We start from the raw sequence: 17,355 nt of genomic DNA, 5'->3' as shown, positions 1-17,355 counted from the left end.
TTTTAATAATATAGAGAAATTAAATCATATTAAAATTAAAATATTTTAATTAAATTTTAAAATATTAAAAATAAAGTGTAAAAAATAAAAAAATTATTAAAAATTGAAATTGATTAAACCGAACCGAATCGAACCGAATCAGACCGATTCGGTTCGATTCAGTTTCTGACAAAAATCAATTCTGTTCGATTTTCATAAACACTTAAATTTCGATTTTCGATTTATTCGATTCGATTCGGTTTTAAACCGAACCGACCGAATGCTCACCCCTAATATCGACTTCATAAGAAATGATAGTTCTAGAAAGATTTAATTGATTGAGATTATATAAGGACATCTCAATAAATATTTCAATCTCTGTCTTATGAACCTTTATTACTAGATTTTTTATAGATGATTTACTCACTTATTTATTGAAAAGGATATTCACAACTAATTATTCAATATTCTTTCTATTTTACAGATTTAAATAACATCCATATTATTTAGATCAATACAAAATCTGTTATAATTGGTGTTAAAACTATTCGAATGAGAAAATTATATGGAACTAGTGAACTTACTATATGGGTGTTGGTTTTTATTTTTATAAGTATAAAAATTTTATATTTAATTAAAAATTAAAAATTAATTTTTATATTTATATATCATAAAGTTTGTCAAATTAATTTTTATGAGTATAAAAATTTTTACATTTACAAAATATTAATTTTATATTTTAAAAAATAAAATTATTTATTTTCATAACAAATAAGAAAAACAATGGATAAAATCTATAAATTTATTAATATTCAAAATTAAAATAGCCATATTTCAATATTTTAATTATTAAAATAATAAATAAAAATGATTATTTATTAAAAAATATTAGCCAATTTGAGAATATTTTTTACTAATTAAAAATATATAACCTCTAATCAATTATCTGATATCATAATATTCGAAATGATTATTTTATTTAATAAAAATTAAATTAAAAATTTAATAAAAAATTATTTTGCAGACCTTCTCAAATCTTATGGATATAATTATTGTTAGATAAAAAGTTTATTTTAACCCCTAACTATTACTTAATAGTCAATTATGCTTTTAAAAATTTTTTAAATCCAATCAAACCAATCGATTTTCAATTTTGATCTAATTAATTATACACATTATAATTTTAAATTAATTAAACCTAAATTAAAATTATAAATAATAATTCTATTAAATATTTATTTTTTTCATTATACAAAATTGAAGAACAACCTCCTCGTAGTAATCAAGTACTAAAGTAAAAAAAGATTTCTTTGGAAAATATGTAGTATTGTCAGCAAATTGAAAAGAATCTGAAAAAAGAAAGCGAACAGAAATGATAAACACAGAAACACCCCTCCCATCAAAAACAATTATTCCACGTTCAACATCATGAAACTGAAGTTTGGATATGACTTCTTTGATGGGAATCTACGCAGAAGAGTACAAAATGACACCTTATTTTTACAAGCTAAAAGGGTCAAACTTCTTATTATTCCCATGGTCACCTCTCATAGATTGAAATTTAAATATTTTTTATGCCCAAATCATCTTTGTATATCTTTATCTCCTTGAGATTCATTTCTGCAGTTTCCATGATTTTGTTTTTGTAATTCTTGAGAAGATAGATAGAATTTGAGATTAGGTTTGAAAAAGTTCGGTTTTAAGCATTAAGGGCTTTTAATAAATGATTTATTTGATTTTTATTTTAATTATTTAAAATATAAAATTAATATTTTAGTTATTAAACGTTTACTTTACTAATTTGTTTTTTAAAATAGGGATTGAGGGAGTCGAACCTTAGACCTCTCAGGTCTATCAGAATGCACTTTTCACCAGACTAAATCTCGGAGTGCTACTTTACTAATTTTTTAACTCTATTAATTAGTACCATTAAAATTGAACTTATTAGATCAAAATTAAAAATTGAAGGATTAATTGAATAAAAAAATATTTAAGGATATAATTAACTATTGTGTGATGATTTTTTTTGAAATAAAAATTAAAAAAATAAAATTTAAAATCTTTTAAATTTATCCAATTATATTTATCATTAATATAAATTTGTGAGCGCTAGTGTGGTATGATTAAAATTATTAAAATGAATATTTTGCCGTATTTTTACATAATTAATATAATAATATATATTGACTCGTATCATAACGTTTTGATTCTAATATGATGAACGGTCTGCGGCGGAGACTACAGCAACCTCTTTCTCCGTAGGCATGCACACAAGTACAAAGTGCAGACACGATTATTGAGCTGCCAGAGCCACGAGGCGCTCGAAACGACTGAAGGGTCCACTCCATTACTTAAGTGGGCCCATCGTTTGTGATCTACATCAGCAACTATCTTACCTTTTGTGTTTTCACCACAATGTTGAAACAACTTCCCAGATCTGTACCATCCATTATTCGGAGCTCCTTTCATCAACGACCCAGATTAATACACTCTCTACAACACAAACCGCTAGATCACAGCTTTTTTTTTTTTTTTTTTTTATAAAACTGAACCTGCCTCTCACCGCCGAGGACCCTTGGTCTAAGATAACATCTATGTGAGCAGATCCATGTATTTTAAGGATCAAACAGTTTGATTAGAGTTGTAAAAAATGCCTACACGCTGCGAGATCTTCTGCGAAATTCTCATCGCCGTCTTGCTTCCTCCTTTAGGCGTTTGCCTCAGGCATGGCTGTTGTAGCGTACGTCTTTTTTCCTTCTTTATCTCGAAATTTTCTCTTCTGCCAAACAGATCTCATGTCTTTTAGATGTCAATTTTGCTCTTGACATCTTTTTTTAATGCAATTTGCAGGTTGAATTTTGCATTTGTTTGCTTCTGACTATCCTAGGCTACATTCCTGGAATAATTTATGCTCTGTACGCCATCGTTTTCGTCAATCGTGATGAATACTTTGATGAGTATAGGCGTCCTCTCTACTCCTCCTACTAGTAAACCAGTACCTGGTTCTTACTCTTTAAGCTGTACGGTCTTGAATTTATATGTGCTGTTTAAACTCCTCTTAATAATATGATATTTGATGCTTAATTTGTTTGACGATTGGGGATTTGCTTTGGTGAGTTCTTGGATTTTGGTGCTGCTCGTTGACTTGATAATTTGAATGTTAATATTTTCATATTGATGCTTTAGCTGAAGAAGCTTTATCACGAACAAAAGGAAATCTAATGGGATAAGGCATTATGTTAAAATGTAGTTTCATTGCTCATCGGAGGGTAAATTGTTGCTTATGGGATATCCAATATCATTCTTGATGATCTGAGATCCAATAGAATAGGGTTTTACAAGGGTTCTTGTATTACAGAATAAGGCTTAAAACTTTCTGAGGAGGGGACTCCTCTTTTATACATTGTCTTGCTTGCTGGTGACGTGTAAAGGTCTCTCCAGGATTGGGCCACGCGTCTCTGCCATACAGATTCGGGTGTACTAGGGTATCAGCTGCCTGCTACATGCGTAACGGCCTCTGATTCTCCTCATGCGTACGTTCGAGCGGATCTGCCAGGCTGTCTGGTGAGTACTGTTCTGGACCCCGGGCTGGGCCGAGAGTTGGGCTGGACGCTGGGCCTGAGAGGGGTCTGCTGGTCAGGGATCAGGCTGGACTGAGTGAGGAAGCTTGGTCGAGCCCGGCCCGGAAGCTGGAATGAGCCAGGCTTGTTGGAGGTATCAAGTACGTGGGCCTCTGTGTCATGGGCCTTTGGCTGTGGTCAAGCCCCTGTTCTGGGGTGAGGAAATCCAGCGGTCATCAATTGCCCCTTCACCTTCTCGGGAGTTATTGCTCCAACTGCCGAGGGGGTGAATATCAAGAACCATCATGGCCGCGCCTGTTCGTGTCCAGGTGTCTTTATAATACTCTTTCATTTTTTTATCTTTGCGCAGTTTCTGAATCCTATCTGCTCTTTCCTCTTTCGGACTTTTCTTTATTCTCCGCGTTCTCGGTTATTTTTGCTTTCCTGTCATTGTTATCTGGACATGTCTTTTCTTTCCTTTCTCATGAACATCTTTTAAGGATTCTGACAGCATTAATTGAGAATTCGGCTCTACCTTGTCCTGCAAAACATAAACTTTTGGATATATATATTAATCTCACCTCTTTACCATTCCCAGGCACTTTGTTGGAACAGAGAGATTTTCTTGTTTTATCTGTGAAGGATCCATTTGGTGCCTTCTTCAAGCGGGCGAAGGCGAGCTTGATATTACCTTGCTGTGTTGCCCCAGGAATTTGTTTTAATCTTACTTTTATCATCTCGACGGAAAATTGTGCTAACTTATCTCTGTTTTGGGACTCTTTCGTAGTACCTGAGACGAAGATGAGTCAATTCAAAATTTCAGAGGAGTGGATGTTACCTCTAAGGAGTTTGAATGTTGCTTTGGAGATCCGTCTGGTAGGGCGGTCGATGGGTGGGACCATTCGGCAAGTTGCTGAAATTATTTTGCCCAGATCTTCTGGCCGACCTCCCCCGTTGCTGCCTTCTTTGGATATAAATGGAAGGGGCTCAAGTGCTCGGCTTGTTGTTTTCTTTGATGTGAAGCACCAGTATTATTAGTCTCTTTGATGTGAAGTACCAGTATTATGCGAGACTGAGATCTGCTACACTCAGTCAAGCTTCTGCTGGTACCTTCACACGTTAGCCCGGCGATCCTCCTGAGGTCGTAATCTGAAGCCCGTGTTTTTTCATGCGTGATATACACACAACATATGACATGTGAGTTTGTCACGCGTATCACACTTGGGCAACCGAATGCCGACCTACAGAGGATCCATGGGAAACGCTTATGAGGATTAACTTCTTGGCTTTCTGCAGCTCTTTCTGCCAAACTCACATATCGAGCTGCGAGAGTTTCTCCGAACCGAAGACCGAAGTAGTAGGATAGGTGATAACGATGTATTTGTTGATGATGATGTATGTGGTTATGTAAATCCTTTAAGGATAGTCTTTCGTCCCGTGGTGTAGGCCTTTGTAACGTGCTGTAATGTGCTTTTCTTTTAATGAAGTTCTCGTTTTCGTTCATACTTGAGTTGTTCTTTCTCTACCATGGATGAAGTACTGAAACTGCTTTTCTTCGTAGCTTTAACTGAAATTTGTTTTTTCCGAGCTGAACTAACTGTACTCGTGAGCCGGACTTCGGATCCACAGTCAACTGGGCTTTCAAGTTTCCAAACTGGGTTGTCTGACCGATCTATGAGCTCGGTCTCTACTTAGATGAATTGAGCTTTGAGTCTCCTTCATCCGGGCTCTCAGGTGCGTTGTCCGAGCTAGACTAGCCGACCTGAGAGCTCTGTCTTTCGCTTAGTGAAATGAGCTCTAGGTTTCCTTTAGCTGGCCGGGCTCTCAGGTCATGTTGTCCGAGCTGGACTATTCCGACCTATGAGCTCGGCTTCTGATGAGTTGAACTCTAAGCTCTCAGCTCAGTATAGATCCGAGGTACCCTTGTTTTAACAAGTCAAATCTTATATATTCTATGTGATGAGTAGGTCTAACCTTTATCATGCTTTTATCTGCTTGCATCTTTGAGTTTTTCTTTCCATTTCCTTGATACTTGCCATGGATGTGGTGAAGTGATGAATTTTGTGGGTTAAGTTGTCTTGGCTGGAGATCAGGTCTGAACAAGTTGGGCTTGCCTGGGCCTTTAAGTGATGGGCTATCATTGTGGACCTGGCCCTTGATAGATGTAGACAAGCCCAGCGATCATCCTTTTGCCCCCTCTATGACAGCGGCCCTTCAGGAGAGGGATGATGCTATTGGCCAGAAAGCTGAAGTCCAGCGCCAATATGAGGCCTTAAAGGCTGATTTCGAAAGACTTCAAGCTTACCTGGATGAGGTGAAAGCTCAGAAGGGAGGTGCCCTAGCCCGGGTGGAGGTCCTTGAGCAGGAATTGGGTGCAAGTTCTGTGGAGTTCAACCTTCGCCATCAACAGCTTAAAAATGAAGTCAGGGCTGTGGAGCGTAAATGTTTAGCCCTGCTCGAGGTGGTAAAGTATGCCGAGGGGAAGGCTCAGCTAAATCGTGAACAGTATATAGCGGAGTATCAGGAGTCTGATGAGCTGAAGGTTAAAATCGAACAGGCCTGTGAAGCTCATCTTCAGGACTACAAAGACTCTTCTGAGTTTAAGGAATTTGTAGCTGAGGCCTGTGAAGAGCATCTCGATGAGTTTAGAGCTTCTGGTGAGATGAAAAAGGCTATCCTTGATAAGGCCTTCCGCATGTATGCGACTGGCTACAATCGCGGTTTAAGAGAAGCTAGACAGGCTCCTGATATCCCTTTGGCCAAGCTTCGCAAGCGAGAAGTGGACTCAGATGGTGAGTCAGTGCTGTATGGGGAGGATGATTTCCCTATGCCTCGAGGAGATTCCCGGAGGAACCGAGATCGGCCAGCTGAGTCTTGTTCAGAGGAATCCGAGCTAGGGTCGGAGGAAGACGACTCTGATTCTGTGAAAGAGAGCCTTCACCCTGGGTCAGATGTTGCTCCTGTCATTAATGTTGCGAGCTCTGGCCCAAGGGACACCGAGCTTCCTTCTGAGGGGGCTGTAATTAGAGATAATGTAGGTGAGGGTGTTCTCACTGGTGTAAGTCCTTTAAGGGCTATTTATCCTCCCACCTTGCCGGAGGGATAATTTGTAATTATCATCTTAATGAAATATCAGTTTCCTCTACTATTCTTGCTCTTTATGTGTCTTCTTTATGTATCTTTGAATTCATCTTAAGTTGCGAACTCAGCTCTTTAGTCTGATAGTCAGAGAGAGCAAATCTCATACCTTTTTATTGGCGACTTTGCATGTTTGCTTTTTAGCCCTGCCTTCTTGGCTGTGACTTTGTATACTTGTTCCAGATAAACTGATTTAGGCTTTGATTACAGCCGTAGTATCCTCCTAAGGATTTCATTTATGAGTCCTTCTATTGAGGGAGCTCGGTCTTTCTTTCTGCTGGTACCCCGGCTACAAAACGGCTGATGAAGCGGATGGCAAGATCTCCAAAACTCTTAATGCTTCCGGCCTCCAGGCTGTTGAACCATGCCCTCGCTGGTCCCGAGAGGGTTGTTGGGAACACCTTGCACATCAGAGCATCCGACATGGTTTGCAACTCCATGAAGGTCTTATAGTTCATGACATGCTCCCTCGGGTTACCAGCCCCATTATAGGCCGTCATCGGCGGCATCATAAACTTTTTGGGAACGGTCTCCTGCTGTATTAACTTTGAGAAGGGAGAAGAAGTAGGCAAGGAGGTTTGACTCTGATCTTTCTTACCTAGCTCGGCTAGGAGTTGCTCCTTCAACCTTTTCAACTTTTGGTTCATTTTCTCATCTTCCGGGCTGGATCTTTTGCCTAAACTACACTCTTCCTCCTCTGTTTCAGTTCCCGTTTCCCTGGTTGTTTCAGCAGAATAGTCGTCCACTTCTTCATTTTCTATCAACTCTCTTGCCCTTCTCCCATGGATTCGGGCCTCCAGCTCTTCCTCTCCTCCGGCATCGTGGCTGTTGGTTTGGAGGCGGGCAGAGGTAGGTCGGGGTTCATCGGTTCTGGGTTCCTCCACTACTGGGAGTGCGTTTACTGGGGTGCTAAGTCCCCTTTGTTGCATTATCTGCCCCAACCAGTGAGCAGTGGTTTGTAGCTGGAGAGCCATGGTTTGAATGTCTTGGTTAGACAGGGTCATGGTGGGAGTATTCCCTACCAAGCTTGGCGAGGGGTTAAGAGAAATAGGGGTTTGGTTATTCATTGTTGTAGGGCTAGAAAAAGAGAACTGCTGCCCATCTTGGGCAGAGCTCAGGTCATTTGGAATGTTAAGGTTACTTTCTTGGTGGTTTGTCATCGTGGATCTCAGTGGGTTTTGAAAGTAAAAACTCCGGTGATGAAAAGATCTCCTTCGTTTCCCACAGACGGCGCCAATTGATGATCTGAGATCCAATAGAATAGGGTTTTACAAGGGTTCTTGTATTACAGAATAAGGCTTAAAACTTTCTGAGGAGGGGACTCCTCTTTTATACATTGTCTTGCTTGCTGGTGACGTGTAAAGGTCTCTCCAGGATTGGGCCACGCGTCTCTGCCATACAGATTCGGGTGTACTAGGGTATCAGCTGCCTGCTACATGCGTAACGGCCTCTGATTCTCCTCATGCGTACGTTCGAGCGGATCTGCCAGGCTGTCTGGTGAGTACTGTTCTGGACCCCGGGCTGGGCCGAGAGTTGGGCTGGACGCTGGGCCTGAGAGGGGTCTGCTGGTCAGGGATCAGGCTGGACTGAGTGAGGAAGCTTGGTCGAGCCCGGCCCGGAAGCTGGAATGAGCCAGGCTTGTTGGAGGTATCAAGTACGTGGGCCTCTGTGTCATGGGCCTTTGGCTGTGGTCAAGCCCCTGTTCTGGGGTGAGGAAATCCAGCGGTCATCAATTCTGATGCGAAATAGGAAATGAATCATTATTCTAGATGTTCATTTGCGTTTGAAATAGCACTTTATTTTAGAAAAAGACTCTTTGTGTTCTTTGATACTTAGGATAGTACTTTAGATGGACTCCACAAAAATTTTGAACTTATTTTCTACTTTTTTTTTTTCTGATATATAAGTTGCAAATTATCATTAATGTTTAGGTCATGTTTAGGAGTGGTTTAAGTTTTACATGCATCAGACGCATAAATTGTAGAAGGTTAATGAATTGCTTGGTCTGGCGGAGCTGTGGACAATGATTAGTGCGTAAATGACTCTAGCTCTAGATAGTTAGATCAGCAGGGATACATGGTTTCAACTTTCAAGCTGAATAATTTTATTTGGAACACGTGTAGGCACATAGTTGAGCTTTTAGATTTAGATGAAGCCACTGAAATAGATTTGTCATGGAATTGTAAGTTTATGGCGCAAGTGTGTGACCCACTTGCCCAAAATCAATCTGCAAAATTTTTGTGTGAGCTTTTCTTATCCATTTGTTTCTTTATTTTTCCACTATGATATCTTTATTAAAATCCATCCTTCTATTCTGATTCAGTCCATGAATATGAGCTCCATCGGAGGTGATATTAGGATCTTCTCCTAGACGAGAATGAGGCTAGGGAAGAAACTAAATTGATATATCAGTACATTTTGCAGTGTAGTGGGAACCTCTTAATAATGCTAAAAGATAGTTCTTTTCACTCTTCTCATTTTCTAATTATTCGTCCCCTTGCCTTCCTTTTCCTGCAATATTTAGCTTCATTGATTGAAACCAAATGATTCAGGTCCCAGTGACTGATTATCGTGCTTGGTCGTTAGAATGCATGACTTTTGTAAGACTATGATGGGAATATGCTTCCATAGATATAAACTATGCTACAAGTAGCTTCAAGTGATGGATTTAATATTGTTGCAGTTCTCCTTTACCAGTGTTGACTATTATAGAATACATTTTCTTTTTTAATTTTTACTAATATTGGAAGCTTAATCAATAGAAAACTTGAAGCTTACCAAAGAAAAGTTCTTATTATCAATTGACTTTGTGAATGTTATGGATTGACTTGTAATAAACAACATGAAAATGTGAATTGGATTTCCTTTTTGGCGCTTAAACTTCATGGTTGTTTTCCCGTTATTTTCCCTCCTGATTGATACAGGACCAAATCATGTTGAAAGTATTACATGCTCCTAGACCTTAACCAATAGTAATACAATAATTCTTTTTATTTTTTTCCTTTTTGGCCAAAGGTAAAGAAATATCATTAATAAAGAAGGGTAACAATGATAGACCCCTGAGGCGGTCCACTCGGTCGATCATCAAGAATAAGAAGTATTTAAATTAAATATGCTGATATGTTTATTCTGCAACATTTATTCGTTATTTTTTTAGTTGTTTACTTAGTCATATTTGGTGTTAACAAATCATGGCTAGAATCTCTCATGAGTGCCGTTTGTGGCCATTAAGTTAGGAATAAGTTGTTGAGTCTTTTCCTATTTAAATTCTTTGTAGCTGCAGCAGTAAAGGGGAAAAAAAAAAACCAGAAACTTCTTATTTTTCTTAATTAATTTCTTAAGGCTTTGACTGGGACCCATCAGTGGTATCAGAGCCTGAAAGGTTGAGGGTGCATTGCATAACCCGAAAGGCATTACCAGACATTCATAGTGGCCGTTGTGAGTTCGGAAGGCTGTCTTGTGGATATCGGCAGAGTGAACCCGAACCTGATGGAATCCAGAAATGAGATCAAGTTTGGTGAAATATGCAGCTCCATATAACTCATCTAACATGTCCTCCACAGATGGTTTTGGAAACCTGTCCCGAATTGTGACAGAATTAAGGGCCCTATAATCAGTGTAGAACCGCCATGAGCCATCCTTCTTAACAGGAGAAGAGAATGGACTTGTACTAGCCCGGATCAGCCCCGATTGCAACATATCCTGTACCTGCTTTTCAATCTCTGCTTTTTGAAAATAAGCGTACCTATAAGGGCGTACATTCATCGGATCAGTTCCATCTTTAAGGTTGATATGATGTTCAATGTCCCTGTGAGGTGGAAGCTGGGTTGGCTTCTGATAAATGTCTGCAAATCGACTCAGTAATTGTTGCATTTCTGAGTGTATTCCTTCGGGTATAACTGATGTGGTTTCAACACATATAACAAAGATTGTGCGGCCATGGTGCAATTCTTTAGTCATAGCCCTCAAGGGAAGGGGTTCAATCTGCTGGTGTTGGATGCCCTGTAGATGGGGTTGCTGTCCTTCCCATTCAAAATTCATCGTCAAAGTTTTCCAATTACATTGAACAGTATCCAGTTGTTGTAACCACTGTACTCCCAAAACGGCATCTAATCCCATAATTGATAAGGAATAAAATGTAGCAACAAAGGGTATACCTTGTAAGGAGAATGAGATATCTTTGAATTTTCCATTACAGGGCAGAGGAGTACCGTTTGCCACCTTCACAGTGAATGGCTTCGTTGGGTGCACCGGAAGTCTGATAAGCCCAACTATTTTCTCATTGACGAAGTTATGAGTAGACCCACTATCAATAAGAACAATCAGCTCAAAAGATTGAATTTATAGTGCAACTCTCATAGTACCTGCGGAAGACCAACCAGAGAGAGCGTGCAACGAAATCTCAGGCTCAATTTCTTCGTCATCCTCGTCAAAATTAAGGCCACAGTCAAGGAGGAGAAGCTGCGGTTTGGAACACCTGTGGCCTGGAAAAAATTTTTCGTCGCAGTTAAAACACAATCCCTTTGCTCGCCGATTCTGCATCTCTTCCCAAGAAAGTCTTTTGACGGGCGTGGATTGTTTAGACTTTGTTGGTGACGATGAGCTCGATTGGAAAGAAGGACGAATTGCCTTCTTTTGGCGCAGCAATTGTTCATCTCTCATTCGGGCAAGACTGATGGCTTCTTTTAGGGTTTTAGGTTTGAACATTCGTATGCCCTCTGAAATTTCAGGTTGGAGGCCCCCATAAACGTTCCCACGAGAGCCTTTTGAGTCCATCCTCTCACTCGATTACCCAATCTTTCGAACTCCCGTTGATAATCTCGTAAGAGTCCTGTCTGGCGTATCTTCGATAGTGACTCATCAAAGTCCTCACAATCGGTGGGCCCAAAACGAGACCATAATTCCTCAGAAAATATGTCCCACGTCGTTGTTCCCGCTTCAGTGTGAGTTCGGCGAAGCCACTGCCACCATTCATTCGCCTCTCCTCGAAGATGATAAGAGGCCAAGGAGACTTTTTCTGCAGCTGGGGTTCCTTGGTACTCAAAAAAATTGATCCACTCTTGTGAACCATTTGGTTGGGTCGTCTCCAGAGTATTTAGGAAATTCTAATTTTGCCAATTTCGCAGAATACAATGGTTTGTCTCCATCCTTGGGGTCAGCTTGTTTGTCACGAACCTGGCTGATTCGGTCTCCAACACTGCTAGATGCCTCCTTACCAGCAAGCGATAGGTCAGAGATCTTAGAAATGGCTGCTGTGAGTTGTTGCAGCTCATTGCGAAGTCCCTGTTCCATTTTTGATACACTCTCCTGGAGCTGACCAAGGCCAGCTTCCAAATTCTCAATTCGCTCTTTGTTTGTTGCCATGAAAAAGAAAAGAGAGAAAGAAAAAAAAAATTAGGAATTAATGGCTCTGATACCTCTGATGGGTCCCAGTCAAAGCCTTAAGAAATTAATTAAGAAAAATAAAAAGTTTCTAGTTTTTTTTTCCCCCTTTACTGCTGCAGCTACAAAGAATTTAAATAGGAAAAGACTCAACAACTTATTCCTAACTTAATGGCCACAAACGGCACTCATGAGAGATTCTAGCCATGATTTGTTAACACCAAATATGACTAAGTAAACAATTAAAAAAATAACGAATAAATGCTGCAGAATAAACATATCAGCATATTTAATTTAAATACTTCTTATTTTTGATGATCGACCGAGTGGACCGCCTCAGGGGTCTATCATACAAGGTCCAAAAAGACTCCCCAAAGCCCATACCCCAATACAGAAAATCTGAGGCTCAAAAGAAGTCCTAGCCGCCCAACGATGGGTACGATGGGCGGGTCAACGACCCATAAAACCAAACACAACAGACCCGTTTCTTCCAAGACAGCGCAGAAGATGCAGTGCTCCTTCCTTTCTTGTTGACAATGGCGCACAGGGCATAGAACCCAGAGAGCTTCTAGTCATTCAACAAGGCAAAAAAATAGGAGGTTAACTACATCAATATTAAACACTCTGGAAGAAAGAGCCAAGAAAGCAAAATAGAAGCTTTCAAACGCATGCAACACCGGATAGAATGGGGGGAGACAGAACTCCAAGCCTCTCTCTCATATGGCTTTGGGGGACTGGTAATCTTAGGTGGAAGTCGGTATGGTCTTCCCCATAACGACGATTCCTGCGACTCCGTTAGCAAGCTCTGTATCCAACAGATGAAACTTTGAAGAACTGAAGGAGCATAGAGAGAGAAGGGACCCAACGCCCAAAACAGGCGGCTTGAGCACAAATATAATTTAAAAAATAACTACTTAAGCCTATAATATCACTAAAGTGTCACTCTTATACCTAAATTTAAATTTAGGTAAAATGTCTGTTTTAGCCTTTAAATATGGATCAATGGTCATATAATCTTTTAAACATTTTTTGGGTCCAAATAATCCTTTCAATTGTTAAAATAGATCTAAAAATATACCAAATAAGCCTTTAAAGTACATATAAGATCAAATAGATTCTTATTTTCGATTCAGAAAAAACCTTTTGAATCATTCAACATAAAGAGTAATTTGTTCCAATAGATATCCACCATTATGTTGGATAACCAATATGCCTGATGGCTGATGAGGAGCATGCGGTTCTATAGAAGATTTTTGTGCACAACACCGGCTGAATTTTAACTAGAAGCAAGTTATAGCATGTATCTTTCTTTCTATTTTTAAAAACCAAAGAATTTGTTTATGAGCCTATATCCTGTTTAAGGACTTAATTGATGTGCTTTAGAATTTGAAAGATTTGTTTCATCTATTTAATGGCTGAAGGGTTTGCTCGAGTCAAAAAAGTTTTAGGGTTAATATTACTATTTGCTTATATTTTAAGGGTGTGTTTGGTAGTAGGTTAACAGGGGTAGTTATTTTCCTTTTAAATTTTAACCCCTTGTTATCCTTGTTTGGATGCTATAATAGGTTAGGTTAATTTTTGATCTAATCAATATTTATCCCCCTCAAGGATCATGGTTGCACATACAACAACAAGATACTTTTTTTTTCTTTTCAATTTTATTATTTATAAGAATATTTAATCATTGATTTATTCATTATTGCACCACTATTTTATTCAAAAAATAGTTATATGTTTCCTGTCCAGTATTCTAACTCTTCTAATATTAATATACCGTTAAGTTGTTGATTTTCTTTAATAATAGATTATTTCATCTTTGATTAATTATTTATAATTGTAAATTTTTAATTAATAAGCTAAATAGTATTAATATTTGTTATATTTATCGATCAGCTAATGATATAATATATATCTTAGTTAAATCCGTCCATTCTTTAATAAATAAAGTGAAATAAACAATTTTACTTTTTATTTTTCTATTTATATTTTACCACTGCTAAAATTTAATATTACTTAATAAAATTTTTTCAGATTTAAAAAAAAAAAAACCTATTGGGCGTGACATAACTTTGTTTTTTTTTTTCATTTGTTGCATGACTCGTACACTTTTATCAAGAATGATATTTACAAGTTCAAAACAAAATATAATTATTACCTTATTTTATGGAATTTTAATTTTAGTAATTTAATTTATATTAAAATAATAATTAATTTAATTTATATTAAAATAATAATTATAATATTACTTTATTTATAAAGGAATCTTTCTTAAAAATATTAATATAAAAATTATATTATAAAATATTAATTTAAATAAATTATATTATAAATTTTTAAATAAAAATAGTGAAATCACTATATTTTTTTATATTTTTATTTTTAATTAATAATTATATTTTAATTATCATATTAATAATTTTTTAATAATATTAAAAAATATTACTATTTGTTAATAACATTATACCACATATATTATTTAGATACAAATTAAATTAAAATTAGAAGATATTTTTTAAATATAAAATATAAAAATATTATTGTAGATAATAGAAATAGATTTGATAAATTTATATAAATTAAATTATTTATAAAATAAAAAAATAACTAATATTCATTAATAAAATATAATAACAAATTATGTACTTTTATTTCAGTCATATTATTAACCTCTTACCAAACACTATTAATTATACCATTACTTATTTATTGCACCATTAATAATTATTCCTTTAAAATTTACAAGGGTAACATTTAAACTATAATTTCTTTTTAACCTTATACTATGCACTATAAGGATTAAAACATGCTTTTTTTCTTTTAAGTTTATTAAGTTATTTCTTTCTTTCTTAAAAAAATTATTTATATTTTTTTATTACTATTAATTGGGTGCATCACTTTAACTTGATGAGTTTACGGACTTGATAATTTTCTATTTACAAAGTACTTAGACTCATGGCATGGCATATATAAGGATGTAATTAACTAGTGGTAAACTTAATATAAATATTTTTGCTCGCATTACTTAGACATTGCCTTCATATTCTATTCTTTTCAGTTTGACATATAGTAAATATATGTTAATTAGGAAAACCAAAACAAACAGCTAACTTATTCAAATGTACTAATCGAAAAAGAGAGGAGAAGTGAAACACTACAAAGAAGGGACTAGTAAGCTCAATATCTGAAAACATGACATCCAACATAATTGGAATGTTCTGTTGAGGTAGAAAGAAGAAAGCGATGTAGATCATTGCACACACATAAAACTCATAGCAGTACACACTTGCATAAGAAATCAAAATTCATAAAACAACTTTTGGAAGGATTGCATGTGATCTTCCTGTAGGCAGATGGCCAATTGGCAACTTCCATCATCACTTTGAGTTCTCATTATGTTTCCCTTGCCTTCAAGTGGATTTGCAGGCCTCACAAATATGGGTTTTCCCATTCCAAAATCAGCATCATAGAAAGGCAGTCTCATCCAACTAACAATGCTAAGGTTTGGGCATCGACAAGTATTGGCGCCTCGGAAGGTAGGTGTTAGGTCATCCAAAACTTCCAAGTAATCAATCGCCGATCTCATATACTCATCATCCATCCTCTTTAATTCGTTATGAATTCTTTCAACAGTATCCTTCAGTGTCTCTGCTAGAATCTCGCCAGATAAAACAACTAGGGTTGCCGTAAAGACTACATTACCAAAAAAGCCAGGTGGAAGTGGAGGATGCAATCTAGACCGACCATCGACGGGTACGAGTAACTTAGTTAGTTGATGATAAGGTAAAGCACGTGCTTTGCATGTGCAACGCCATATATGTGCAGTTAAGGTCTCATAGGTAGTGTACTTTGTTTTGCCATCAACATTCTTTACCTTGTTTTTCAAGGTTTGAAGTTGTTGAGGAGTGATCTTAAAGATTTCAATACAATTTTGTTGTGATGTTAGGATTTGGGCGTCAGAGCTCATGGAAAGTGGCTTATCATACTCAACGTGTTGAAATTTTGGGGTTGGTGGGTCTCTACAGCGGAGAATGGTTCTATCAATGAACGGTGGTGTTGTAATGGAGAGGCCTCGTGCAACATCACACCATGTGTTAACTAAGTGGAGAGCCGCAAAGCCATCTGCTATTGTGTGATGATTTCGAAGTCCGAGAGATAGTCCACCACATTTGAACTTAGTGACCTAAAGACAGAATGCAAAGTGCAACAACTTAATATTTGAATATTAAGATTAAATATGAAATACGTCAAGGACAATGACGATGTCTGTACCTGAGCAGTAAAGAGTGGGAAAGAAGAGATGCCTTGTGAATAATCAATAGATGGAATAAGTTGAGAAACTTGTGTGAGCATCAAGTCACCAAGTTCATCTAATTCGTAGTCTGTTTCAGCCTCTATGAACAACGCACCTTCATTATTACAAACAATCTCAAGTCTTCCTTTGTTATCTCTTCCTAACCTTCCGGCCGCCGGATAAAACAACACAAGAACTTTGCTCAAAGCATCCTTAAGCACTTTAACTTCAAAGGTGTTGGGATGATCAGCTGCCTTATAGAAGTAGACTGTAGGAATGTTGTTTCTTTCATGAGTTCGATCTAAATTAGAGAGCCATAGATGGAGATTATTAGGCAAATCTTCAGCTGGGTGTATCAGACTAGATTCCTTTATGTTGATCTTCATTGATCTTGTTAATCACCACCTGTAATGGGTTAGCAATAGAAAAATATCGTGTGGCCTTAAGAGCAAGAAATGGAGTTGGAGAAGATAGAGAATTTAGGGTTGGATGCCTTTTCTTGTTTCTTCCCTATATTTATGCTGCTTTCGTCTTGCCCTTTCGTACTCAAGTAAAGAACCATTAATTTTACCCACCAGTAATCCTCTGTGGACTGACAAAATGACTTAGAATTAGATGATATGAACATTAATCATGAAAAAGAAAATTAAATATTAGTCTTTTATTTTTAATTTTCTGAAGGCTTAAGTATTCCTCCTTTAATATAATCATTTTATATTATAACTTATTTTATTAATATGTAATAATATTATTACAAAAATTAAAAAAAAATCTCTTTAAACCATTAGCAAGTGTGAATGATTATTATGTCTTTATTCTTAATTACTCCCTCAATTTTTAAATTACAATGATTTAATCCTTGTTGAATAAGGGCCGAGCATTTGATCGGTTCGATTCAAAATCAAATCGAACTGAATAAATTAAAAACCGAAATTTTAGTATTTATAAAAACCGAATCAAACTAATTTTGATCAGAAACTGAATCGAACTGAATCGGTCTGATTC

At 37.0% G+C, this 17,355-nt stretch overlaps 2 protein-coding genes and 1 long non-coding RNA gene across 3 annotated transcripts; 2 read left to right on the top strand and 1 right to left on the bottom strand.

Moving 5' to 3' along the window:
* The first annotated feature begins 2,519 nt into the window (after positions 1–2,519).
* LOC110617768 (UPF0057 membrane protein At4g30660) lies at positions 2,520–3,072 on the top strand. Its single transcript, XM_021760761.2, has 2 exons — positions 2,520–2,719; positions 2,830–3,072. The coding sequence occupies exons 1-2, from the start codon at positions 2,630–2,632 to the stop codon at positions 2,965–2,967; spliced, it is 228 nt and encodes a 75-aa protein (XP_021616453.1). The 5' UTR covers positions 2,520–2,629; the 3' UTR covers positions 2,968–3,072.
* A 5,339-nt stretch (positions 3,073–8,411) lies between these two features.
* On the top strand, positions 8,412–9,363 carry LOC110617166. Its single transcript, XR_002488320.2, has 2 exons — positions 8,412–8,917; positions 9,001–9,363. It is a non-coding gene; the product is annotated as an uncharacterized LOC110617166 (long non-coding RNA).
* Positions 9,364–15,223: 5,860 nt separating this feature from the next.
* Positions 15,224–16,851, bottom strand: LOC110616853 (shikimate O-hydroxycinnamoyltransferase). Its single transcript, XM_021759355.2, has 2 exons — positions 16,329–16,851; positions 15,224–16,239 (listed from the first exon to the last, which is right to left on the bottom strand). The coding sequence occupies exons 1-2, from the start codon at positions 16,734–16,736 to the stop codon at positions 15,355–15,357; spliced, it is 1,293 nt and encodes a 430-aa protein (XP_021615047.1). The 5' UTR covers positions 16,737–16,851; the 3' UTR covers positions 15,224–15,354.
* Between the last annotated feature and the right edge of the window lie 504 nt (positions 16,852–17,355).

This window comes from Manihot esculenta, chromosome 6 (genome assembly GCF_001659605.2).
Source record: "Manihot esculenta cultivar AM560-2 chromosome 6, M.esculenta_v8, whole genome shotgun sequence".
Classification (NCBI taxonomy): domain Eukaryota; kingdom Viridiplantae; phylum Streptophyta; class Magnoliopsida; order Malpighiales; family Euphorbiaceae; genus Manihot; species Manihot esculenta.
Note: the sequence above shows the minus strand (reverse complement) of the source record. Positions and strands in the feature narration are given on the sequence as shown.

Excerpts from the sequence above, each read along its gene's own strand:
- LOC110617768 (XM_021760761.2), top strand. The coding sequence starts at position 2,630 with ATGCCTACACGCTGCGAGATCTTCTGCGAAATTCTCATCGCCGTCTTG. Across the intron at positions 2,720-2,829 it reads TCAGGCATGGCTGTTGTAGC|GTTGAATTTTGCATTTGTTT; the intron begins GTACGTCTTTTT and ends TGCAATTTGCAG.
- LOC110616853 (XM_021759355.2), bottom strand. The coding sequence starts at position 16,736 with ATGAAGATCAACATAAAGGAATCTAGTCTGATACACCCAGCTGAAGAT. Across the intron at positions 16,240-16,328 it reads TCCCACTCTTTACTGCTCAG|GTCACTAAGTTCAAATGTGG; the intron begins GTACAGACATCG and ends TTCTGTCTTTAG.